Raw genomic sequence first — 26437 nt, forward strand, 5'->3', positions numbered from 1 at the left:
TATATAAGTGCATTTGTCCCAAATAGCTGCACCTACAGGCTTTACCTGTTCTAAATTTAGATTTAATCATGCTAGAGTTTGTGTTCCTTCTTGCACAGATGCAGTGTTGTCATCCAGTCTTTATTTCCCTCAATCCAACCCCCATTCTTGAGTGGACATTGACCTCTTCCAAGTTACACCACTGCTGGTTGGAGATTTACTCATTCATCTTTCAGAAGTCCAGGAAATGGTTGACGTTAAGTTTTTCTTACATGTCCAAGCCTGGACATCCATCTTTCTGGATTTCAGGACTTTCTGGTGTCTGAAATGTATTATAGTGTTCTTTTTTTACACTTCCAGTCCATTCTTATTAATGGATCGTTCTTCTTCCAAACCTTTGAGCACTGGGGTGGTGGCCTTGCTGTCCCATCAGACTGGAGTGAGGAAGATCAGACCATGTTGAAGATAAGATGTGGTCTGTGGCATCCCTTGGCTTATGAGTCATTAACTACATAGTGCACTGACCAATTATTGTGGTAGGGAACTCCATAAGATCCAAGCTCTTGTACAGTCTGTCTGTGGTTGTAGACCAGAAAGCAGCTGATGGGACAAAGTTACAAGAGGTCTATAGACAAGTTCTGTGTATGATGTAGTCAACATTTGTACCCATGGCAGAGCATTCAGGGTAGGGCTTTGCCACCATAACTCGTTGCATTCACCTGGTATTTCTTGTGAGATACAGAAAAAGATTTTGAATTTCTATTTCTGAGACCTCAGATCTTCAGCAAGAATGTTTAGCAACTCATTTCTGAGTTGAATCAGAGGGGGCAGGAGCTGAGCTTTATCTAGCAACTACATATAGAGGACCCAAGACCCCCAGTGCAGCCAGTGTGTACAAGAAGTATACCTCCCTAAAAGCTGGATTATTCCAAGACCCAACCAGTGTAGCCTAGGATGATACCTTCCCTGTAGACCAGGAAACTCAAGCCTTGTAGGACTGGCTCCCCAGGGCTCCCAGTAGCATCCCTGATTGCTTGCAAGACTGTTTGCCTTTCCCGCATGTTCCAGTATGGAGAACCATAGCCACAGATGCTGGATCCTCCAATTCACTAAGCAGTGACATATCTTGGAGTAGACTGCTTGCATTCTTCTCAAAAACAAGTTACTCCTATCACAGGAGTTTCTATCCCTTTTATGCTAGAGGGCATTTAACCCAGTTCTCCACCCACGAGGTGTGAATGTTCTGCTCCTGCTTTTGCCTGGCTTCCAAAAGGATGATGGTGGCAGCATTTGCCACATACTGTATCTCATGTGGTTCGGTCAGTTTTTGCAATATGGACCTTTCAAACTACAGACAGTTCAATCACTTATGCCTTTGCAGTGACAGGGTGTGGTTTTGCATCCTAAACATGAGGCTCATGACATATTTCTGCACTTCACTCTGAAGGGTTAGAGAGGGACACCAGATCGGGATCTTATCTTTCCACTTGTCCACTACACCATCTATGTTTACAAAGTACTTAATTGTAGTGATTACTACTCTGCACAGCTAGGGGATGTATGTATTCCCTTACCCGTACGATTGATTGATTTCAGCCCCATCTGAAAGGGATTTGGTGTGTATTTTTGACACGCTGGGAAATGGTACTGAATCTGAAGAAGTCTCCATGGACTGATCATGGGTATTAATGTCAGGCAGCGTTTTTTTTTTTTTTTTTAAAGATAGGATAGTTGACCTGTATTAGTACTCACCAGTGTTTGGCTCAACACAGCTACATGTCAGCCCAGTCCATTCCGTAGGCACTTAGGCTTATGTCAGCTACCTAGTAAGTTTGCCAGGCCCACCATGAGAATCTGTCAGTAGTCTGTGACATCTTGATGGAATCAGCATTGGGACAGCAATGAAGATCGGATTTCTCTGTTGCCTGTGGTGTTGCAGAAATAGGAATGGTGTATTGAGACAGGCTGACTTTCTTAGGGCTCCCCCTTTCTCCCCGAGTTACTGGTGGAGATGTTCACACTAAACACCTCCAGGCTGAGAAGTACACTTCTGTTTGTAGTTTGTCAGTAAGATGTGTTTTCATCAGGAAATTAATCTCTCCATCCCAGAGGTGATGGTGGTTTGGTTCAGTCTTCAATACTGTCAATCGTTTTTATCTCTCCCAGTCCTCTCTTGATCCAGACAGACAACCTTTCACATCAAGAAACAGTGTGGGACTCACTTTTATCTTCTTTACCAGGGGAGCCAGAATCCCTGGGGGCTGGGAATTAAGCTTTGAGCTAGCAGTTTTCCTTGTCATCCAGATCATACCACATTGTCCAAGAGGATATCTTCAGCAAGACAGAACCCTCATGTTATGAGTGGAAAATATAGCATAATGTGCTAGAAGAATTCTTTGCAGAATGGGGAATTGTGAAAGTTGATCTTTTCACATGTCTGATCACTGCAAGATTGCTACAGTTCTACTCAGAAGGGTCATGTCTTGAGGTTTTCTGCACAGACACAATGTCTGTTGTATGGGATGTGGGCATCTTACTTCTGAGAGCATCATATTATGAACTACTCATAGGTTGGTACTAGGCTATTGGCCTTAGGGCCTATGCAAGCCTAGCCATAACAATTCCCTGGATATTTCTTCCCAAAATATTTACTTTTCTGGGCCCCTGTCTAGCAGGGCGACTGACATGATCCCCTGGGTGAATTTCCTATCTCCCATCCAATCATCAAGGTTCCTTTTGAAGAGGGCCAATGAGGCGCTCTGCTTGACATGTATGGGCAGTCTATTCCAGAGTATGGGGAGTCTCTGGGTCAGGAACCTTATCCCTCCAGCATGTTTTGTTTATTGTGATGACAAGGTTTAGATCCCTGAAGCGTGTGGCTCTGAGGGATTGGGATTTCTTTAAGTGGAGCATGTCCAACAGCTCAGGGTTTGACATGGCCTTGTATGTTAAGCAGAGATCGCTTTTGAGTAGACAGTATGCCACAGAGTATAGCCGGAGTTTTTTTTAGACTGTCAGCATATGGCATCTACTTTAGGCCTGTGATTCTTTTAGTGAGGTATTTCTGTGGCCTTTCCAGCTGTTGCAGATGTCTTGTGAGGTACATACCAAACTGGGCATTATACTCTATAATGGGTCTAATGAGGGATGAGTACAGTGGGACAATGACCTCCTTTTTTCTGGATGAAAAGCCCTTAGTGATGAGGTGTGCTACATAGAAGGATTTCCTGACTGTTGTGGCGATGTTATCGAAAGTGAGACCACTGTCCATCTGTGTCCCTAAGTCTCTCATCACACTTTCGATGTTTAGCATCCTGCCACCTATGTGGTAATTCATGGGTACATGTTTTTTTTCCAAAGGGGATAACTATACATTTCTTGGCATTAAGCTTGAGCCCATGGCTGTGGCACCAGGCATCTGTTTCTGTAATGCCTTTTTGTAGAATATCCACATCATTTGGGGATTCAATAATGGCTCCCAGTTTGCAGTCATCTGCAAACTTTGTTAGCCAGATTCCCTTAGTGTTGGCCTGTACTTCAGAGAAGTAGATGCCAAACAAGAGTGGTCCCAGGACTGAACCCTGAGGTACTCCACTTGCCACTTGTCTGAAGCTGGATTTGGAGTCGGCTACTTTTACAGTCTGGGTTCTGTCATGAAGCCAGTTGGCAACCCATCGAGTGACGTAGGGATTTATGCCCAGCTTAGTAAGTTTATCTATGATTCCAGAGTGGGGGATGGTGTCGAAGGCCTTGGTGAGGTCCAGAACACCTTACCCTTTTCCACAGCTCTGGAGACTGATTCGAAGAAGTCAGTCAGATTCAGGAGACAAGATCGGCCCTTCACAAACCCAAACTGGGTGGGGTCCAGTGTTTGAAGGTTGCCAATGTCATTGTTTATAAGTTCCATGATCATGCGTTCCATGCCCTTGCAGATCAGGCTTGTCAGATCGATGGGACGGTAGTTCCTGGGATCCAAGGCGGATCCTCCCTTGTGGAGTGGGATAACTGTAGCTGTGCGCCACTTAGTGGGCATGAAGCCTGAGGTGAGGCTATGATTAAACATGACACTTAGGTGAGGTGCCAGTTCATTTTGTAGTTCATATAGTACACAGCCTGGGATGTCATCTGGTCCCATGGATGCTGTATTCTTAGCTTTGGAGAGTGCGGTTTCTACCTGTGTGGTCGTAATTATCGGAATTTGGCAATCTTTTGGTATTGAGATGGGCCCTTTAGGGGGTGAGAGGGGGGTTAAATTGGCACTAAATCGATCTGCCAAGATATTGGCAATATCCTTGGGATCAGTATATTTAATGCCATTCTGTTGTAGCTCAGAGGAGATCGGAGATCTGAGCATTGCCATTTAGATTCTTGACATAACTATAGAATGTCTTGTGGTTGTCTTTGGAATCTTTGGCAATTTTATTTTTGTAACTAGCTTTTGAGGATTTTATGAGGGGATCTCAGCTTCTTACTGAGGCTGGCAAGGGAGTTTTTTGCATCCTGGGATTTTCCTCTTTTCTGCAACAGTTTCTTCCTTCTGTTGTATAGCTTGTTTATAGCAGGGGACCACCAGATTGGCTTCCTTTTTTTGGAGAAGAGCATCTTGGTTCTATTTGGGATGGCATGATTCATGCATGAGTGGATGTGCTCGTACAGTGACTTAGTGTAGGAGTCTGCAGTTGAACTTCCAGATCCCGTCTGCGTGGGTGTTTTGAAGTTTGTCACTTCTGACTTCAGTAGTATGAAGTTGGCTTTGGAGAAGTTTTTTAAGGAGGTATCCTTACTGTGGGGGGTGGGATGTGGATGTCAAAGGTGATTTGCTTATGGTCAGACCTGACCAATGAGGGGGTGACCACTGGTGTGGAGCATCTATCTCCCATGTTGGTAATGACCAGGTCTAGGATATTGGCTCCCCTGGTGGGACAATGGATTAGTTGATCCAGGGCACTGGAAACTAACCACCAGGCCAACTAGCTTATCAAAATGGAAGAAGCTCACTTTATTGACAGCAGACAAAGGGAAGGCAATTAAATCCTAATACAGTAGGGATTTATTTTATCCTGGTCCATTTGCTGTCTTTGTTCAATTCTGAACTAATGTATTCCACTATTACAGTTCATCTTTCCACTGTTTCATCATTTCAGGATTCTGTAGGTGGTAATACAGTAGCTTAATTGAATTTGGTGATGACCCTCCTTATAGGTATTCTTCATTTTGTCTTCCCATTCTGATTCATCCCCCACTCCCACTGGCAAAGTTCAATTTCATTTTTTTTTTTAAATGCTCGTTTTGAATCTTTATCTTTCACAGATTGTTTTGCCATGGAAAATAATTTTTGTTTTTTTTTGGTTATCACAGCCAGCAGAATATGTGAGTTAAAGGTTCTGTCAGTTTCACACAAAGATTGGGTCACTGTGGACACAAATGTAGTTCTTGCAAAGGCAGTACCAGAGTTTACTTTGAATCCAACATGTTGTTATCCATATACATCCCAGCAAAGGCTAACTTTAAAAATTTACAGGTCTAAAGATTACCCAGAGGTGATTAGGAAGACACCTGTGGTGTCCAGCCTCACAGCATCCCTGGGTGGTCCATTATTTCTCTGTATTACCCACCCTTTCTGGTATTATTGCCTACTTAAAATGCAGCAGATGACTACAGTGTGTAGAAGCCACTATAGCTGTGGTGATCTAAAGGATACACAAGTCTCCACTTGTGAAATTCAGACTTTCAGCAAAAGACCGCTACCATGGATAGCAAAATGAAATGGCTTATTGCTATAATGCAGTGAGCTTCTGATTTCTTTTACTTTTTTACTTCTTTCTGTTTTTGTAAACATGGATCTATATGGGCATGCATGCATACAGAAAAATATTTGATTATTAATACATTTATTGTTCTTATCTAATGAATAGTTCCGACACTGTTTACTACAAAAATGTGCATTATTCTAAAATCATATCACTGGAGTTATTTGTATTAAAATAAAAACCTGTAACCGTTGGTTAGTTGTGTTTTCAGACTGAACTTTTTTGTGAACTAGGTTTAAGTAATCTCTTTGTAATGTGACTCTCTGGTACTCTTTCCTAATGGATAAGACTGGACCCGTGGGCAAAGGTGTTGGTTAGCCAAGCTGTATCCTAGACTTTTGTATGTTGTCATATAATTCTGCGCAGCTCATTCATGATGTCATACACCAGCTGTTTAAGTAGGCCATCCAGCTTCTCTTCATTCCTGGCAGTAAAGGAACTCCAGCTAAGCAAATAAACATGAGTGAAAATATTCTAGAATTTCATCAAGCTTTGGCCCTAAATCATTTTTCTCTTGTGTACAATTAGGATGTGACAGATATGCAAGAATTTCAATAATCATTTTACCTATGCCATTTTCCTGAGTGTAGTTGGGATTTTGCCATTTTAGTTTTGCAGTGGAGAGTAGACATGGGGCCTGATTCCATACAACTTGCTCTCGATGTAATTGGCTTACTGTAGTGTATTACAATGGGGAAAGGTCACTTACACTGAGGGCAGACCTTTTGGAATTGGGACCCATGTATAAGCCTGTTTATAGACAACTCTTACACACAAGTAAGTCACTTACACTGTGAGCAAGTCTTTCGGAATCAGGCTTACACAGAGTTAAGTCACTTACACTAAGAACAACTCTTTTGGAATCTGTACAGTGGTATTTTTATTTAACACTAGGTAACAGAAAATTGCAGACCATGAAAGCACAGTCCTTCTGGCTTTTGGGGTTTTAAGTAGAAGGTGTCAGAAAATTTACCACAGGGATAACTGACTTGTGGTGGCCAAGCGTTCATAGTGATGTGGCTTTTTGATTCTTCGATGTCTGCGCCTCCTACTGCTTTTACCTATTTAAGAAAAGATCTGTTCTGCTGTTTTATTCTGCTGCTTTATTTAATTAAAAAATACTGTGATGTTTTTTACTCTGTTGCCTGTTTAATTAAAAAAAAGAAGTATTTTGCTTTAATTCTGTTGTTATTTACACTTCCTTTGGGCGTAGTATAAATTGGATTCAGACTGGCTGAATCCAGCTCTGTTTAAGGATTAAGCATTAAAAATCAGGACATCCTGTTTTGGAGAAACGCTCCCTGTACGCTCGTGGCAGGAGTGTACAGTAGGACTATCTAATTGAAGCTTACTGGTTCAGTGCTCAGTTTGAGCTTTTTCATTGGTTTCTTTGTATTAGCTGCTTTGCTGCTGTCTGTGCATAGCGTGCTGCCACACAGAGGGGATAACTTTTGGTGGTTATAAACGCAGATGTGCCAGTAGACGTATTTTCCCTTAGAAGTGGCAATTATCTAGCAGAGCTTTTGTTAAACAGCTGTTAGCTGTTCAGTCAACCACCCAGCAGTGATTTTGTTTATTTTACATTTGTTAACCGGGAGAGTCCAACTGGATATGTCCATTTTCAGTGGAGGCCCAGGGAGAAAAGCTCCAAAACAATATTATAGTTAACAAATAAGACAATAAGTGTAACAGAAAGGCATAATGTTAAGTTGTCAATCTCGCCTTCATTCTTGCTGGATGGGTTCGGAGCCGATCCTCGGCTCCGACTCGGCCAATACTAAAGCTCGAGAGCTAATTCCATCGGCTCGAGGCTCCCCTATATCCCACAATGCTAGGTGGTAACTACTCAGGTCTCGTTTGCCGCTTAGCTGACGAGGTGCTTCTTCTACCGGCTCTGGCAGGTTAGTAAGTTTTCTTGTTCAGAAACTTCAATTTCAACCCCTAATTTTTTCCATTTAGTTTAGTTTTTATTTAAAGTATTCCATTAGTTTAAATCGGGTCCCCTCGTGTGTTAGAATTCCCTTTTTATTCCCTTCTTAACTTTTAGGCCTTTGGCCCTCTCCCTCTCCTTTCCCTAGTCCTTTACTGTGACTGGATTTTTATTTTGGTTAAGGGTGTGTCTGTGTGTTGTGTTTGTGTTTTTCTTCACTCAGCTGTTTAGGATGTCTAAAGACTCCAAGGTCTCAGGCTTCAAGAAGTGTGATTCGTGCTGTCAGAAAATGTCCCTGACAGACGGTCACACTTCTTGTGTATATTGTCTGGGACCTTTGCACCTGCAGGACTCATGTGCTGTGTGCCATGCATTCAGCCCTAGACTCCTGCAGGAACGCAAAAATAAGTTGATTCTTCGTAGCTTGTTAAAACCTGAAGGCCCCCGACCCAGTCTGCATCGGGGAAGCCTTCTAAGACTTCCAGACCGTCGCCTCCAGTTTCAGAGCCGTCCCCTGGAAGCATTAAAATGGCTTCGACATCGGCTCGGGCTGGAACCGATATTTCCAAATCTCATACCATTACCTCGGCTCCAGCTGGAGCCGAGGTTGACAAGACTCAGTTGGCTCCGATAGGCTTATCGGAGCCACCCTCAAAGAAGAGGTCTAGGTCCCCTTCCATCGGCTCCATCCATTCGGCTCCGGGATCCCCTCTTCTGTCAGAGCAGAGCCATAGGTCTCATTCCTCTCGGTCCTCCAGGCTGTCCGACCATGATGTACAAAGGGTGGTGAGTAGACTTCTCAAGTCCGAGGCACTGGCCCAAATGCTGCATAGCCCTACTCAGCAGTCAGCGGCTATTTCCATCCCTGATTTTCCGACTCCATTGAGTTCGGAGCCGATACCTTCCCTTTCGGCTCCGTCGTCTGCTCCGATTTCCTCATTGGAGGGATCTTGGCGCCGAGCTTCCCTCGTCAGCTCCGAGGGGGCGAGTGGCATCGGACCCTTGTCCGACCCCGTTCTCCCTCTCTGAGCGTTGGCGCTGGTGAGTTCAGCTCCGACATCGGCCTCGGAGCCGTCCCTGTCGGTGCCGGGGGGGGCGGTCCTTGTCTCCTCCGGAACGGGGACCTCCGGCTTTGCCTGATAGGGGCGCCTTCGAGGTCATGCGGAGCGTGCTAGACCCAGTGTCTACCCCACAGTAGACTCCGTCAGCTCCTCCCTCTTCAGTGCCTGCGGTGATTTCTACCCATCCTCTTGTATCAGACCGCAGAGAGCCAGCTCCTCAAGTTTCCCCATTGGGAGTTTCCTCCTCTTCCGAGGCCTCTCCTGATCCGGTAGGAGAACCCCCTCAGAAGAGAGTGCAAGAGGAAGCACATTGACTCCTCTGAGTCTATCACCTCTGACACTGGCTTGGAGTAATCTGAAGGTTCCCCTCGGTCCCCTTCTGAGGATGTCTCCTTTGCTGACATCCTTGAAATCCTGAAACAGAGGGGGAACTGGCCCGCCCTTAACCCTTCAGAGGACGAGTCAGTTTACCTTGAGGCGTTTGGCTCTCGCCCTTCCACCTCCTGGGTGTCCCCTCCCTTTGACCCCCTTATGGAAGTGGTGGCAAGTAAGGCTTGGACGGCCCCTGATTCAGTGGAACCTACCCCAAGGAGGCCGTCAAAATTTATTACTGCCCCTAAGGAGAAAGAGTTTCTATCTAAAGTTGTCTCTGTTGATGCCATGGTGGTGGCCGCAGCCACTAAGAAGGAGTTAGCGATCCTTCGGTACCTGTCCATCCTCCTAATAAGGAGTCTAGGACCATGGACAGGTACAGTAAGCAGATGTTTTCATCAGCGACCTTTTCAATGCGGTCGCTGAACTACTTGTGTCACTTCACCCGTCTCGAGAGAGATTTGCTCAAGGATATGGGTGAGGCTATACAGGATCCAACAACTGAGAGGTTCCAAGACAAAATGAACTCCCAGTTGGCAACCCTGAATTCGATTGTTAACTCCTCCATGCGGCTTATCTCATATGCTGCTGATGGGGCGAGTAGGGCCACAGGCACAGGTGTAGCTTTACGACGTCACGCCTGGATGCGGCTTTGCAGTTTTGCGGACCCTTTCAAGGCGTCCTTCACCAATTCCCCTTTTGATGGCTCAACTTTGTTTGGTCCTCAGGTGAAGGATGCATTGACTAGGTGTGAGGTGGAAGGTAAGACTCTCTCTGCCATGGGAGTCCGTTTTTCTACCCCTTCTAGACCTTATCCAAAAGGTCAGAGAGGGGGGGGGGGATGTGGTTCCGCAAACCTCAGGGAGTCTCATCTGATGCACAAGGTCGATTCCCCTCTAGAGGCAGAGGGGGGAATAACAGTAGACGCCGCCCTAGGGGCAGAGGAGGTCCGCAAAACCAGGGTAGCAGAGAAACTTTCTCTGATAAACCCTTTCAGCATCCCTGAGGAGCTGCCCGGCTGTCCACCTTCGGAGGCAGTCGGGGGAAGATTATCACTGTACCCAAAAGCCTGGCTTTCCCTCACCCAAGACAAATGGGTACAGTCAATCATATCCGAGGGTTACAAAATTCCCTTTAATTCACATCCCATCCCAACCCAAAGGATCCCTTCCAGATGTTCTACCCAGTCTAAGGGAACAAGCAGCACTAGAAATATCAAAGTTGCTGTCAAAAAGAGCTATCCAACCAGTCGCAGCAGACCAGCAAGGATCCGGAATCTACTCCAAATTCTTTTTGGTACCAAAAAAAACAGGGGACTAGAGACCTATACTGGATCTTAGCAAGTTAAACAATTATATCAAAAAAACAAAATTCCGGATGGTCACGCTACAGTCCATTCTACCCTTCTTGGGTCAGGACAATTGGATGTGCTCGATAGACCTTCAGGATGCGTACTACCATATCAAAATGCACAGATGCTCCAGGAGGTTTCTCTGCTTCAGGCTGGGAGCCAGTCACTACCAGTTCAGAGCCCTGCCCTTTGGTCTCACTACAGCCCCCCGAGTGTTTACCAAATGCATGGCAGTGGTCGCGGCTCACTTGAGACGTCAAGGATTCCAGGTGTTTGCATATTTAGACGACTGGCTCCTTACCGCCACCACCAGACATCAACTGCTTCTATCCAGAGACTTCACCATCCAAACTTGTCAAGCTCTAGGCATTTCAATAAATTTCGAAAAATCTGCCTTGTCAATCTATTACCTTTATAGGCGCCACCTTAGACACACTCAATCTTTCCGCCAGACTTACAGAGCAAAGTGTGTTAGATATCCGCAAACAAGTTTACCTTCTATTACAATGCAACAAGGTCAAAGCCAGGGTAGTCTTGAAGGTATTAGGACTCATGGCAGCTACTATCACCCTTCTCCCCTTAACTCGTTTATACATGAGGATCCTCCAATGGATGCTGTTTACTCAATGGTCCTTCCAACAGCTCTCGATGTCTCACATCATACTAATAACTCAATCATGCAAGAATCACCTGTCCTGGTGGATCACATCACCTCAAGTTCTCCAGGGAAGACCTTTCATCCCCCCCCCCAGTTGCCACGGTGACAACGGACGCCTCCCTGATCGGGTGGGGGGGCATTATCAGGGCAGGACAGTCCAGGGCACGTGGCAACCATTCGAGTGCCACTTGCACATAAATGTCTTAGAGATGAGAGCAGTGCTTTTAGCGTTGCAAGCCCTTCAGGACTCTCTTCCCACAGGGACTATTGCAATTCAGACGGACAACATGTCCGTAGTGTGGTACATCAACAAACAGGGCGGAACCAGATCCTACTCCTTATGTCGAGAGGCACTCAGACTTTGGCAGTGGGCAATTTCTTCTCAGCATTTTCTGATAGCAATGCACATTCCCAGGAAGTCCAACGTGATTGCGGACAAGTTGAACAGGGCCATTCTCATGCCCCACGAGTGGTCTCTAAAGAAATCAGTGCTGGAAGAAGTCTTCCAAAGATGGGGCCAGCCTTGCTGCGATCTTTTTGCTACTCCCCAAAACAGCAAGTGTCACGACTTCTTCACTCTCTTCCCGTTACCAGGCCATCCCACCAGAGACGCTCTAGTCCATGATTGGCCCCGGGGACTTCTGTATGCTTTCCCCCCCTTTTCCACTGATATCTCAATTAATTCAGAAAGCTATCGACTTGAGAGTTACAATGATCCTCATTGCTCCTTACTGGCCTTGACAGATATGGTTTCTGTTCCTCCATCATTACCTGTTGGAGCAGCCTTGGCATCTGGACCCGGTGCCAGATCTGTTGACACACCAGTCGGGCCAGCTGCACCACACCCTTCATTCTCTCAACCTCACAGAGTGGTTTCTCCGATTCCTACCCTAGCCAGGCTTCCCTTCCTCTCTCAATCGGTCAGAAACATCCTAATAGCCTCTCACAAATCTTCTACCAGGAAGATTTATAATAGTAAGTGGAAATGTTTTTCCTTCTGGGCAGCATCAAAAAATATAGACCCCTTCACTGCACCTATCCAGTCTATCCTAGACTTTCTGGCAGAGCTCTTTCATTTAGGCTCTTCTTCATCTACCATTAGAGTACAACTAGCTGCTATATCTAATTTTCATGTAGGTGTCTCAGACTCCAGTATCATGTCCCATAAGCTTTGCAAAGCCTTTTTAAGAGGTGTTTTTCTGCTCAAGCCCCCAATCAAAGATCCCCCACCTCAATGGGACTTGAATTTGGTTCTGGCATCCTTGATTCTCCCCCCCTTCGAACCAGCGGCTTCATGCCCTCTTAAGTTGCTCTCATGGAAAACACTTTTTCTAGTAGCCATAACTTCAGCTAGAAGGGTATCTGAACTTCATGCTCTGTGCAGTCGTCCTCCTTACTTAGTTTTCCACAAAGATAGGGTGTCCCTCCGGACTAATCCGTCCTTTTTACCTAAGGTTTCCTTTGAGACAAACCTGAACCAAACGATTGATCTTCCCATCTTCTTCCCTGACTATTCCAACAGGTCGGAACAAAAGTTACATTTTCTAGATGTTCACCACCAACTTAGATATTATTTAGACAGGACTAAACAGTTCAGGAAATCTGATCAGCTTTTCCTGTCTTATGCGGAAGGGAAATTGGGCCTTCCAGTTACTAAAGTGTCCCTTCCAAGATGGCTTACCTCTATAATTACCTTCATCTATGAAATCAGACATCAAAAACTGCCTTCAAGACCTAGAGCTCATTCAACTAGGGCATCAGCTACATCTGTAGCTTTTCAGGACAGGCTGCCAATAGATTCCATTTGTGAAGCAGCCACTTGGGCCTCTCCTCATACCTTCATTTTACATTACAAATTGGATATGGCCTCCAGAAATCGTGCCAACTTTGGTTCCACTGTTCTCAAGAGTCTGTTCCGATAGGCCACCCGGAATAAGGTGCTAGGGACGCGGTCCCATCCAGCAAGAATGAAGGTGAGATTGACAACTTAACATTAAGAAGTTATGTACCTACCATAACGTTCTATGTTAGTTGTCTTCTTCTCGCCTTCTTTCTTGTGTCCCACTCTCCTTCCCCCTAGCCTGGACAGACCGATAGGAGATTTTGGGATCTTCCTTTGGAGTTTTTCCTTCCCACATGTTCTACCACCTCTATTCCCCCTTTTATGTTTGTGGTAGCTTACATTCAGGTTTATATAGAGGTGGGTTCTTTTTCTCCATACTGTGGAGACCAGAAATGCTTGGTTTAGCTATCAAACGAGATCTGAGTAGTTACCGCCTATCATTGTGGGATATAGGGGAGCCTCGAGACGGTGGAATTAGCTCTCAAGCTTTAGTATTGGCCGAGTCGGAGCCGAGGATCGGCTCCAAACCCATCCAGCAAGAAAGAAGGCGAGAAGAAGACAACTAACATGGAACGTTATGGTAGGTACACAACTTCTTATTTTACAACATACAAGAGGCACATTTCTTACACCTTAGAGAATTTGGATGTACAGTTAGACTTCCTGTTTAAGATGAGACTTTACATCAAATTTATGGACAATAGATGCCTGTAGTTAAACTGTAAATCTCATTGAAAATAGCAAACATAATGAATTACTAGCCAGGGGTAATACAGGAGCATAGTCTGTTTTTCAGGAAGTGTATTTTGAGTAATTTCTTGAATTGGGTTGAGGAGTTATTGCATGTTCTGTAGGCAGGAAGGGAGTTCCAGATTTTAGAGATGTAGTGGCTGTAAATGGATTTAAAAATCAACTGCCAATCATTAGCAGACTGGAGTTCCGCTGTGGCGACCCCTAACCAGGAAAAGCCGAAAGACACAACAAAGTGGCTGTAAATGGATTTACCTGCCTCATTATTAAATTTGGTTACCTTAAGGAGATGTTGGATGCTTGATCTTAAGGATCTGGTAGTGGTATAGGGTTGGAGTAGTTGTTGTAGGGCTGTGGTGTTGTCAGAGTGGTGTATTAATTTATGTGCTAATGATAGTTGATTGTATTGAAGTATTAGTGGGAGTTCTAACCAATTGAGTTCTTTGAGGCATTCACAATGGTGGGTTGTAGGGAGTGATGCTGTAGCAAATCTTGCTATCTTATTGTAACAGCTGTCAAGTTTGTTCAGGTCAGTGTTTTGGAGATTGGTAAACACAGGGGAGGCATAAAGTAAGGTGGATAGCAGGTGTGTCCTGGCTATAGTAATTTGAGTGGTTGGAGAGAAATGTTTGTTGCAATAGAGTAGGCCCATTTTTTTGTAAACTTTTTTTATGGTCTGGGAAATGTGTATGTCAAATCTAAGGTGACTGTCAATTTCTAGACCTAGCAGTTTGGCATGGTTGGTAGGGGTGATGGAGGTGGCGTTGTGTGAGGAGATTGTAAAGTTATATGGTATGTGGGGACTAAAGAGAAGTAGTTTTGTTTTAGCTGGGTTAAGAATGAGGTTTTGGTTGGTGATCCAAGTTTTGGCTAGGAAAAAGCATACCTCTGTGTTTTACCTCTTGCCTGTCAACATCAGACCCTATATATACATCTCCCCTGTTTTATAGACCTGCTACTGTACACCCCATAGGTTAGTTCCCCTAAAATAGCCCCCTACCAGATACTCTCATCTTTTATCTCCCCACCTGTTGGAGATACCAGTTTCAAACCTTGTGCTATGGACTGTCAATTTCCCTCTGTTTCTCCTGCTAGCGTGGTTGACATGGGTTTTATGAGGCAGTACAGAAACTGCCTCATGTACACTGACAACCCCTTACTCCTAAATCACTCAAGTACAATTTGCAAGAGATGCTCCTAAACTAAGAGTCTGGAATCACTGCTCTCTTGCACCCAGAACAGCAACACTAAACAGGTTGTCAGCTCACACACCACGACTCCTACGCATTATATGCACCCAACACATAAGCCTTCATATGTGGAGGTATGCACCAGATACCTGCTTAAACACCAGAGACCTCCAAAACACAAACATGCTACACCTAACACTACACCCAATACACACAAAACCACTCGCACCAGTGTCTCACCAAATAAGCCCTTAAGCCAATGCACATTTATTCCAAATGTTTAGTTATAGGTGGCTTTATAGTGAGACATACAATGACCCCACTCACCAGGTTAAACAAGGAGAAGGTTACGGTCAGCTACTTGTCTGGTGCAAGGATTCGTCAGATCACACATACACTCAAGTCTGTCAACAACAAGTACTGATGTTCATCGTGTTTCACTGTTGCAGTCATTACTCTTGGGTTATCCTGCTGGCAGGCTACCCTCAGTCGGCCAGAATTCCAAAGTCTAGGTCCGGTGTCGGTTGCTGTCACCTCTTCCCTGACGTCAGTGCACCAGGGGTATAAAAGATGCAGCCGACACCATTTTCTTCAGTTTTTCTTGCCGCGCGGTGCCCGAAGCAAAAACAGTTTGCAAGTGTCGGTCGGCCAACTCCTGAGATTTTCAAATCCGAATTTCAGAACCAACGTCTTCATTAAAGCTAAGTACCCCATTGGGGAAACTTTTTTCTTGCTCCAGACCGATGTCAGAAAAAGTTAACAATTGTATTTCTTGTGGGAAGCAAATACCTCATAAGGATTTTCACTCTTACTGTATTCCTTGCCTAGGCCCTGATCACAATGTTGCTAGCTGTCGGTTTTGTGCTAGATTTAACCAACGCACTATTAAGTGTCGGTTCGATTTTGCATTTCACTACTTTGGCCGAAAATTTAATTATATAATTCCGTCGGAACAGCCGACGACCGGAGTTTACAAAAAACGCAAGGAAAAGGATAGGCATCCGAGGTCTAAACCCAACGACGAGGCCTCTGCTAGGCCAGTCGCCAGTTCTCAGTGAGGCGCTTTCGCAGCCCCCTGGCGCCCGCTACCTCAGAGCCACAGGCCGCTTCCGACTCCCACGGGGAGCCGACTGGGCCTCTGGATACTCAAGGTATTGGACACACTGAAATCATTCCCTCAGATGGGTCCGGAGCCGCTGAGCAGTCATCGGCTTCTGAGGGTGTCTTCAGACCTACACAACTATATATTAAGCCATCTTCAGCTTCAAAGACAAAGACTAAAGCAGCTCTAAAGACAAAGAAACAAGTACAGCATTCTCCTACTCAGTCTACCATGCCTAAAAAACAGATGCTCAAAATGGCCGAAGACCTAATTACTTTGATCAGGGGCTCCCATCCCCCACCTGATAAGAGACCTAGGCAAGAGACAGAGTATTCTTCTGATCAGGTTTCTATCAGGTTTCTATTTCCTCTGATTCCTCTTCTGAACAGGATTATTCCATGCTTCCCTATGAGGACTCTGATGCTGAAGAATCCATTCCTTCAGCCTCTCCTCCTGAGGATTATTCTTTTGGGGAAACCCTGCATACCATGAGGGAGCATTTCCACTGGGAGAGCCAAGATTATTCTGAATCTAAGAAAAGGCTCAGAGACTTTCTGCTACTTCCTCAGCACAGACCCCTTACTATTCCACCTGTTTTAGACATTGTAGATGATTCAGAGTCCGGTCTGTCCCCTGACTCTTTACCCCCTGCACCTGCTAAGCCAGACATACTACAGGGTTCCGGATTCTCTTAAATTCCTATATTAAAACCCTGCTGCTGATCCAGAAACTATATCTCAGGGTCCCAAAGGGGTTAAAGCCTCCACTGCAAGAAACCCTGTCCCCTCTGATAGGGATTCTAGGGTTCTAGACAGATGGGGGAAAAAAGTATACACTTCTGCTACTTTGGCTGTAAGGGCTTTAAATTGTCAGTTTCATATGCTTAAATATCAGCAATATTTAATGCCACTGCTTAAACAGAAATTGTTGACAAATACTGAATGTTCTGAGAACAAGGAATTGCAGGATTTATTGCATGCAGCTGAACAAGTGGGAAAGCATACTTTGCAATGTGGTTATGATTCACTGGAGGCCTCGTGCAGAGCCGCTGACACAGGTTCTGTTATTAGAAGGCATGTTTGGTTAAGGGAACAGAATCTGCCTGATCATGTTAAAGCAAAATTATTAGATGCACCATTGCAGCATGATACTTTGTTTGGTACTAAAGCAGAAGAGGTTTTGAAAAAAATGGAGGATGAAGCAAAATCCATGCAGACAGTCAAGGATTTCTTACAGGTACAGCCACCCAGGTTTAGCAGGAACTGGCTTTCTAAAAATTGGTCCTTTCCAGTTTTAGACAGACCACAAAGAGGCAGCTACAGGCATCCTAGAGGCAGATCTCAGCCCCAAGGCTCATACAGGCCTAAACAATGGGGTGCTCCTACCTCCAAAAGCGGAGAAGACAAATCACAACCCTACAGGAAACAGTCCCAATGACTTTCCTCTGCCAGATCCTAGCACTTTTCTTTTGGCAGCCCCCTTAGGGGGAAAACTAGCACTTTTTTCATCAAATTGGCAAATGATTAACCAAGACAAATGGGTCCTGAACATAGTGTCCCAAGGCTACAGGTTCCATTTTCAGACTCTACCAAGGTCAAAAGGTATGCCAGACCTGCCACACAATCAATGGGCAGAGGCGCAAAAACTAATTACAGCCCTCATGGACATGAGGGCCATTCAGCAAGTACCACAACAAGAGCAGGGGCAAGGATTTTACTCCAGACTTTTCCTAGTACCCAGGAAGGACAGAACCTGGAGGCCAATACTGGACCTGTCTATACTAAATACGTTTCTGGAAGTTCCAAAATTCAAGATGTTGACTCTACAGCAGCTACTGCCCATGCTGGGCAAGAAGGCTTGGCTCATAACTTTGGACCTAAAGGAGGCATACCTGCATGTCCCAATCAGACAGTCTTGCAGAAGATACCTCAGATTCTTAGCTGGCTCAATGCACTACCAGTTCTCTGCACTTCCCTTTGGCTTATCTACTGCGCCCGGGGTTTTCACAAAATGCCTGGCACCGGTAATTGCATTTTGCAGACAAAGAGGAATTCAAATATATCCCTACTTGGATGACTGCCTAATTCAAGCAGAGAACAAAGACATTATTCTAAAGCATCTGGCGTTTGTAAAAAGATTACTAACTGGCCTAGGGTACACAGTAAAGGAAAATAAATCAAAACTAGTGCCCTCTCGAGATAATATTCCTGGGTGCAAGCTTAAATACAACTGCCCAGATGGCTTATCTCATGCCAGACAAACAAAAGCAACTGACTTCTTACTTCAAGAAATTGGCAACAAAAACCCACTTATCTGCAAGGAAAATCCTGCAGGCCCTGGGTTTCATGGCATCCTGCATTCTACTAATTTCATATGCCAGACTGCATATGAGGAAACTATATTGGTACCTAAAAAGTGTTTGGACTCAGCATTGCCACAGCTTGGAGACGGTAATTGCACTCATTCCCTGCCTGCAACAGGAGTTTCGATGGGCAGAAGCCTGTCACCACAACAAGGGTCTGCCATTCAGTTTACCCACAGCCAGACAGACACTGACAATGGATGCATCGGATTATGCCTGGGGGGCCCATATGGCAGGAAAATGTATTCAGGGCACATGGCCTGAAAACCAGATGCATCTTCACATCAATCAAAAAGAGATGCTAGCTGATCAAAATGCCCTGACAGCTTTCAAGGACCTGCTTCATCCGGGACAACTACTGATAAAGACAGACAATACTACGGTCATGTGGTACATAAACAAACAAGGAGGTACACATTCCTACCCTCTCTGCAGACAAGCAATGACCTTATGGGACACAGCATTGGCTTTTCAAATTCACCTACGAGCACAATTCCTGCCAGGAAAAACAAATACTCTGGCAGACGAACTAAGCAGACACCTCATGGATCCCCACGAATGGAAACTGGATCCACAAGTCTTCAGCATGATAAGGAAATGGGGATGCCCAGACATAGATCTATTTGCCTCCCTTCACAACTGCCAATTGCAGAGATTTTGCACAAGGATTTATCACAAGCAAGCATGGAAAGTGGACGCCCTATCCTTCAGCTGGAAAAATCTAACAGCACATGCCTTTCCTCCACTGCCTCTCCTTCCCAGGGTACACCTAAAGGTCAGACAAGAGAAGCCAAAAATTATACTGATTGCACCAGACTGGCCACGCCAGCACTGGTACCCAGTCCTAAAGAGCTTGTCTCAAGGTCCAGCATGGCTATTGCCTCAAACTTCTCACTTGCTGACCCAACAAAACAGTCAGATCCTGCACAGCCAAATCAGGACCTTAAATATGGCAGCATGGCAGATAATATAACCATTCAGAACACTCCTCTTTCAAAAGCTGTTATGGCTGTTATCTTGGAGGCAAGGAGGCCCAGTACCAGATGCAGAAAAATGGAAGAGATTCTGTGCCTGGAACCAGGAACAAGGCATTGACACGTGTGTACCAAGTATACCTCAGATTTTACAATACCTAACTGAGATGCTGAACAAAGGCCTTTCTTTCTCATCAATTAAGATTCATGCCTCTGCCATTTCAGCCCATTACAATACAGAACCACCTATTTTTTCTCATCCTTTAATAAGGCAGTACCTCAGAGGGGCCAAAAACATTAGGCCTCCAAGGAGAGCACCAATTCCGGCCTGGGACCTAAATTATGTTTTGGAAAAACTCACACTGCCTCCTTTCGAGCCAGCTTCAACAGCAGATATAAAATTTTTATCCTGGAAAACAGCTCTACTCCTAGCCATAACCTCTGCAAGGCGAGTCTCGGAGTTACAAGCACTCATGGCTGTGGAACCTTTTATCATTTTTCATCCGGACAGGGTTTCTCTGAGGACAAACCCTACATTCATGCCTAAGGTGGTATCCAGTGTGGCCCTCAACCAAACCATTCACTTGCCTACCTTTTAGCCAAATCCACAGAACAAGGGTGAGAAAATTCTGCATTCTTTGGACATACACAGGCAGTTACATTTCTACTTGGACAGAACTAAAGCTTTCAGAAAAACTGAGCAACATTTAGTGTAATATGCTGCAGGATCACAAGGAAAGGCCATCTCAAAACAGACTATTTCTAAATGGATAGGCCATTGCATCCGTTTCTGCTATTTTCAACGTGGCAAATCAGTGCCTAAGGGCATTAGGCCTCATTCCACCAGAGCAGCAGCCACTTCAGCAGCCTTCCTCAGAGGAGTACCAACCAAAGATATCTTAGAGGCTGCAACTTGGAGTTCAGTGCACACCTTCACAAAGCACTATCATTTACCTCTTTACTCTAAGTCCAGAGCAAGCTTTGCCACTGCAGTTCTGCAAGGCCTCATAGCCTCTCCTAATCCTATTTAGCCCAGCCACCCATCCTCAGCTTTGGGATTCAACCCAAGAGTAATGACTGCAACAGTGAAACACAATGACCATAGTACAGTTGTGTACCTACCATAAATGTAGATGTTCGAGTGTATTCAGTGTTGCAGTCCAGGTTACCCACCTACCATCCCCCTTCTCTTTGCTGGGACTTTTCTGCATTTCTATATCCTATACAACCTGTTTGGTGTATTTGCTTGTAGACAAAGGGAATGTTATTTTTGTACATGTATTTTTATTGGCATATTTTTTCAGCCTACCAATTTGGGGGCACCTGACATCTGGGGCAAGAAAAACTGAAGAAAATGGCATCAGCTGCATCTTTTATACCCCTGGCGCACTTGACGTCAGGGAAGAGGCAACAGCAACCGACGCCGGACCTAGACTTTGGAATTCTGGCCGACTGAGGGTAGCCTGCCAGCAGGATAACCCAAGAGTAATGACTGCAACAGTGAATACACTCTAACATCTACATTTATGGTAGGTACACAACTGTACATTATGACTCCATCATAGTTCGTGTTGGTGTGAATGACTTGAGATGTCTCCGGACTGTATCAAGAGAGACATGATTGAGCTCTCCGAGTATGTGTCCCAGGTAGGTCTGTCCCTAGCTTTGAGCAGCATTTTACCCTCGCCTAGGATGATACCACAATGTTGTTCTTCTTTCGGCTTTTCCTGGTTAGGGCTCTACACAGCGGAACCCCAGTCCGCTAATGATTGGCAATAGATTTTTACAGTGCCTTCAACGAAGCCACGCCCATTCACACGTGTCTTTCGAATGCCACTCGATCGCGGGGAGGACATGCAGACTCCACACACAAGGCGCTCCAGCCGAGAATTGAACAGGAGAACCTCTTGCTGTGAGGCGACAATGCTACCGCTGCACCACCGCGGCTTTCGGATGATACCACAATATAAACAAAAAATAATTCACTTTAATAATTGGCTTAGTTTCTGGTGACATTCTATGGGGATCCGGTTCCTATCAGCCTGGGATGACATGGTGGATAGACCATGCTGCTTTGCCAGAGATGGACTTCACCTGACACCTCTAGGCTTCTGGTTGCTGGCTAAGGCACTTGCCTCCCCCATAATGCCTTTTTTAGGCAAGGTCACAAAAACAAAATTTCTGATGAGAAAATATCAAACACAAAGACACTATGGGTCATGCTGGTAAATGCTAGGAGTTTAAATCAGAAACTGCACTCTCTGGAAGTACTCCTCTCCCTGAAAGATGTTGACATCTGTGCAGTCACAGAACCCTGTTTCAAGGCCGCAGGAAGTACCCTGGCCTTGCAAGGCTACAATGCCTTCCACACTTTCAGACTGCAAATTGAAGGTGTGAGAACCAAAGGAGGTGGACTATATCTATCTTCATTAAAGATAATTACACCTCTAGACTGATTAGACAAGGCAATTCTATGGAGTTACTCCAAGTCCAAATTATCGTGGGTAAGACCTCCCCCCTTCATGTTATTAGTTACAGGTCCCCTTCAATGAACCAAGAAGCCCACACAGTTTATTTAGACCTACTGGGGACAAAGTACAACCTAACACCCTACTCATGGGTGATTTCAACTATCCTTCCATTAACTGGGAATCTTGTATGAGACCAAACTCACTCACACAAAAGTTCATGGTCTTTAAGTCAAATGCCCTGAAACAAATAGTGCATCACCCCATAAGGGGCTCTAATGTTCTAGACCTGGTCCGCACCAATATGAGTGAGCAATGCACTGCCTCAAGTGTAGAGCTCACACTGGTTAAATCCGACTATACAACCAGTCATTTTGAAGTAGCAATAGCACCAGAACTCCCCAAAGGAGAAATTAGGCTAATAAAACCTCTCCAAAGCTAACTATACCCTCCTAAGGGATGGTATAATTGACTGCATTGTTAGTATTCTTAAACAAGAGTTAGCTGCTGCACTAGGCACCCTACTCAACCATAGCCTGAGTACTGGCTTAGTTCCCATTGAATGGAAAATGGCGACTGTTATCCCTCTCCAAAAGGGCGGCTCAGCAGCAGACCTGGGTAACTATAGACGTACAAGTTTAAACAGCCTCATCTGTAAGGCAATGGAACAAATCATCATGGATCTCATTAATAAGGATATAGGCAACCTCCAAACCCTAGATTGGTCCCAGTTCGGTTTTGTCAAAAGTAGATCGAGCCTGCAAAAACTAATGTATTTCTTCGAGAATGTGACCAGAGCCATAGACAAAGGCAAAGCTATGCACACAGCCTGTCTTGACTTGGCCAAGGCCTTTGACACAGTCCCAAATTCAGGCATCATTGACAAGCTAACCCAGTTGAGTATCAACTCCTATGTTGTCAGGTGGGTTGCAAACTGGCTCACAGATCAACAACACTCAAAGTGGGAGACTTCACCTAACCAGCAGACCTGTCTCCAGTGGAGTCCCACAAAGATCAGTGTTGGGCCCCCTCTTGTTTGGCATATACTTCTCTGAAGTCCAGGCCAAAATGGAGGGGCCTGGGCTAACCAAGTTTGCTGATGACTGCAAATTAGGTGCTATCATTGAAGTCCCTAGCGATGTCAGCGTTCTTCAAAAGCGGCTTATATGGACCAATGATTGGTGCTAAAGCCATGGTCTTAAACTAAATGATAGAGTGCATCAATATTCCCTTTGGTAAAAACAATGTCCCTGCTAATTGTAAAATAAACAATAATACCCTAAGTACCAATTCTTTAGTGAGTGACCTGGAACACAAGTTGACTGTGACCTCAGCTTCGACCACCGTGTGTCTACTGTGGTGAGGAAGGCATTTTACATTGCTCACCTGATTAGCAAAGGCATCACCTCAAGAACAAAAGAGGCTATAACTCCCCTGTATACATCCTTCATTGTCTGTTATTGAATATAATGCTCCTTTTGGTATGTATGATACCAGACACTTGCAGCAGCTTGAGAGACTTCATAGATTTCTTAGAGAATTCAGGGTCTTCAGCAAACGTCTTATGCAGACAGACTGAAGTCTCTGTCATGGTACTCAGTAGTATGTAAACTACTTAGAGGAGACCCGTGTCTGGCTTACAGGGCTATCTCTGACCCAAATCTAATGAAAATGCTGAATATCGTAAGTCAAGTGGGACTACAGGCACCCGTTCCAGGGACCTCAGTCTAGCCAGTGACATAAATAAGACCTGGATGACCAGATGGGAAAGTGTAAATTTCTCCTGGGGCTTGTCTCTGCTTCTCTCCTACTAGACAAATCTCAGTCATAGACAATCTCTCATCTAGTATTATATTGGGATTTTACGGATAGGCTTATAAAGACCCTCAGGTCAAAATTCTAGTAACACCCTATGAATCTGTGAGTTTTCATGAAAATTGTTTCCTTTGTCCTCCACACTGCAGTGAAATGCGCTAAGTATAATTTTTGTTCAGGTTGAAAGGGGCTGTGGTTTGATTTTAGAAAAAAGGTAAACAATTCTAATACAAAAATTGCCTAGCTGTAATATAATACTGAACACCAAGCCAGTGTAAATACTGTGGAGTGAAGTTCCAAGAATCAAATCTGAGAGTCTTGAAAACATTTGTATTTTGTCCTAGGGGTGGGTTCACTTTCCCATATTTTGGTCCACCTCATCCTGTCTTAAAGAATGTAATGTTTCTGTTTCTATCAAGTGTACCTTTTGAGAGAGACAAAAGTACGTTTTCTGTGATGCGTATGCCAATGTGTAATACTTTGTATTACTTTTGTTTCTTCCAGACTCAGGTAATTTTCCTGAAATGTGGCCATGTTTGCTGTTGCCAGGTGTGCGGTGATGCACTACGCACATGTCCACTGTGCCGTACAGACATTACGCAGAGAATCCGTTTCTACCACAGCAGCTAAATAGAAGGACCTTTTACTGCCACCAGGTGTGCTGCGATACACTATACACTTGCTTACTGTGCACTGCAGACATTATGTAAAGGACCACAATAGCTGAGAGGAAGGACCTTCAGCACCGTCAGCGTCACCTGCCTGATTTTTAATGACGCAGTTGTTGCATGCGACCTGTATAAGAAGAAGTCTAAGAGCGATGGTATATGGTGCCTGTGACCTCTGAAAGCACTTTTTATTCTGAATAATCTTGAGACTCTTCCTGTAACCCACTGTGCCGTCAGCGCAGGACTCTCTGTTATGGGAATATTTAGTTTTACTGAGTTGGCAGTGGATATTATCACATCATAGTGGTTCAAAAGAAATGTTCCTTCATTCAGTATAGACCATTTTAGTCCCTGCATTGCCAGGATAAGGGGATACAGAAGGCATGATGCAGTAATGTACCTATATACATTTAAATTACTAATGTGGGGAGACAAAGGACTTTATTTTATTTGGCAAAATCCTTATTTTCACACATTTCACCTGTACATTTTAATGCATTTTATTAAATGATTAAGGTCAAATAGTTGCAGGTGACTAGGGAGTTTAACCACTAACAAGTCTAGTCCACTGAATTTGACCACAGGTTCTACGTAATGTAATAAGACTTTGTAGGGCACATGCCTAGATCTGATTGATGTATCTGGTTGATTCACACTTTATTAGTCTTATCTCTAGGCTTCTCTGCTAACCCGTAGGAGAGATTTCTGTCTTTTCTGCACTTGAGTTATTAACTGCTCATGCTTTTAAGGGTTTGTATTATTATGGATTTGTCTACTTTTTTCATCTTTATAGTATTGAGATACCTCTGTTTGACAACTCAAAACATTTTATATACAGTATTGTAATATGTTTCGTTTGACAGCATGTAATTCTCAGCTTTTTCCTATTAAGGGACCCCCCCCCCATTGTACTCCTAGGAATCCTGTTCAGCATTTTAATATTTGTTACCCCTTTTTCTAACACTAAAATGATGCTGTCTCACAGTGACATTTTAATGTAGAAGCTTGAATAAATGCTTATCATGCAAAAAAGATACTATTTGCAAGTGTGAATGCGCTATATTATTTATGTCTACCTGATACAATCCATCTAGTACTTTGTCTGTGTTCCCCATGTTTAGATGACGCATTGTAAAAGCCATATTTTGTCGTCTGTGAAGGAAATAATGCCTGTTAAGATGTCTGTATCTGCAGCAATGTATTTACAGCTGCTCTCAGTTTTAACAGTAGCTTTTATTCCTTGTATGTGTTATCATGAATGTATTTCCCTTGTGCCTTTGTTAACCTTGAGTAAGAGGGTTGTTCAGAATGGGTATTAACATGTTCCATGTACAGTGTTGCTCTGTTTTGTTTGAGGAGAAAACAAATTTAAATTACAATATTATCCTCCCAGAATGCTGATCATTTTTTAAAAATTGTTGTCAGCCCTAGATTATCTTTGTATAGCAACCCAACTATTTATTAAAGTTAATTGCTAACCTTTTATTTAATGATCTTATGTAGAAAAAGATTGACACCATTACAAATTCTTGAATGTATCTGCATGTATATAGTAAATGGATTTTTAAGACTTTTAAATGTACCATTTTCCTCAATGGGATTAAGGTTATCATTTGTTATTTCATTTTTTGAACTTAATTAAATGATGAAACCAGTACATTCTAATTATCCCGGCTACAACAAATAATGCTGCTTTAATAAATGATATTTGCTGTTTTCTTTTTTCCTTTAGTGATTTACTGCAGGAAAACCTGAAGGTGGATTCTTGATACTTAATTGGATTCTCTGCATCTGTATGTAACTTAATTCCTGTACCACTTTGGGTGCTTTTTCATTTAATTATAACTGTACAGCAAGGCAAACTGGTGTCCTGTACTCTGGTTAGAGTACAAGAAGGAGACTAGAATATGATAGGTGGCATAGTGGCAGAACAAATAAAGAAGTATTTCATTAATTCGCTAGAGGCAATGCATATTACCTTTTTCTTTGGTCTGTGTGTGTATATACTGTTTCTTCTGTAGTTCCTTAAATCTTGCAGCTTTTTGTCATATACTTTTTAATGTTTTCTGTGTCTGTTTCTTTTTAACTGTGTGCAAAATGTTGC

The 26437-nt window shown here is 44.0% G+C and overlaps 1 protein-coding gene across 1 annotated transcript in view; it reads left to right on the plus strand.

The window, feature by feature from the left end:
- Positions 1–26050, plus strand: part of LRSAM1 (leucine rich repeat and sterile alpha motif containing 1) — a gene marked incomplete in the record, with an annotated part of 1381442 nt that extends 1355392 nt beyond the window's left edge. The window contains 1 exon segment of the mRNA XM_044058294.1: positions 24170–26050. Coding sequence (XP_043914229.1) covers positions 24170–24295 — 126 coding nt within the window.
- Positions 26051–26437: the final 387 nt, after the last annotated feature.

This window comes from Protopterus annectens, chromosome 16.part0 (genome assembly GCF_019279795.1).
Source record: "Protopterus annectens isolate FY-2018-M chromosome 16.part0, PAN1.0, whole genome shotgun sequence".
Lineage (NCBI taxonomy): Eukaryota > Metazoa > Chordata > Ceratodontiformes > Protopteridae > Protopterus > Protopterus annectens.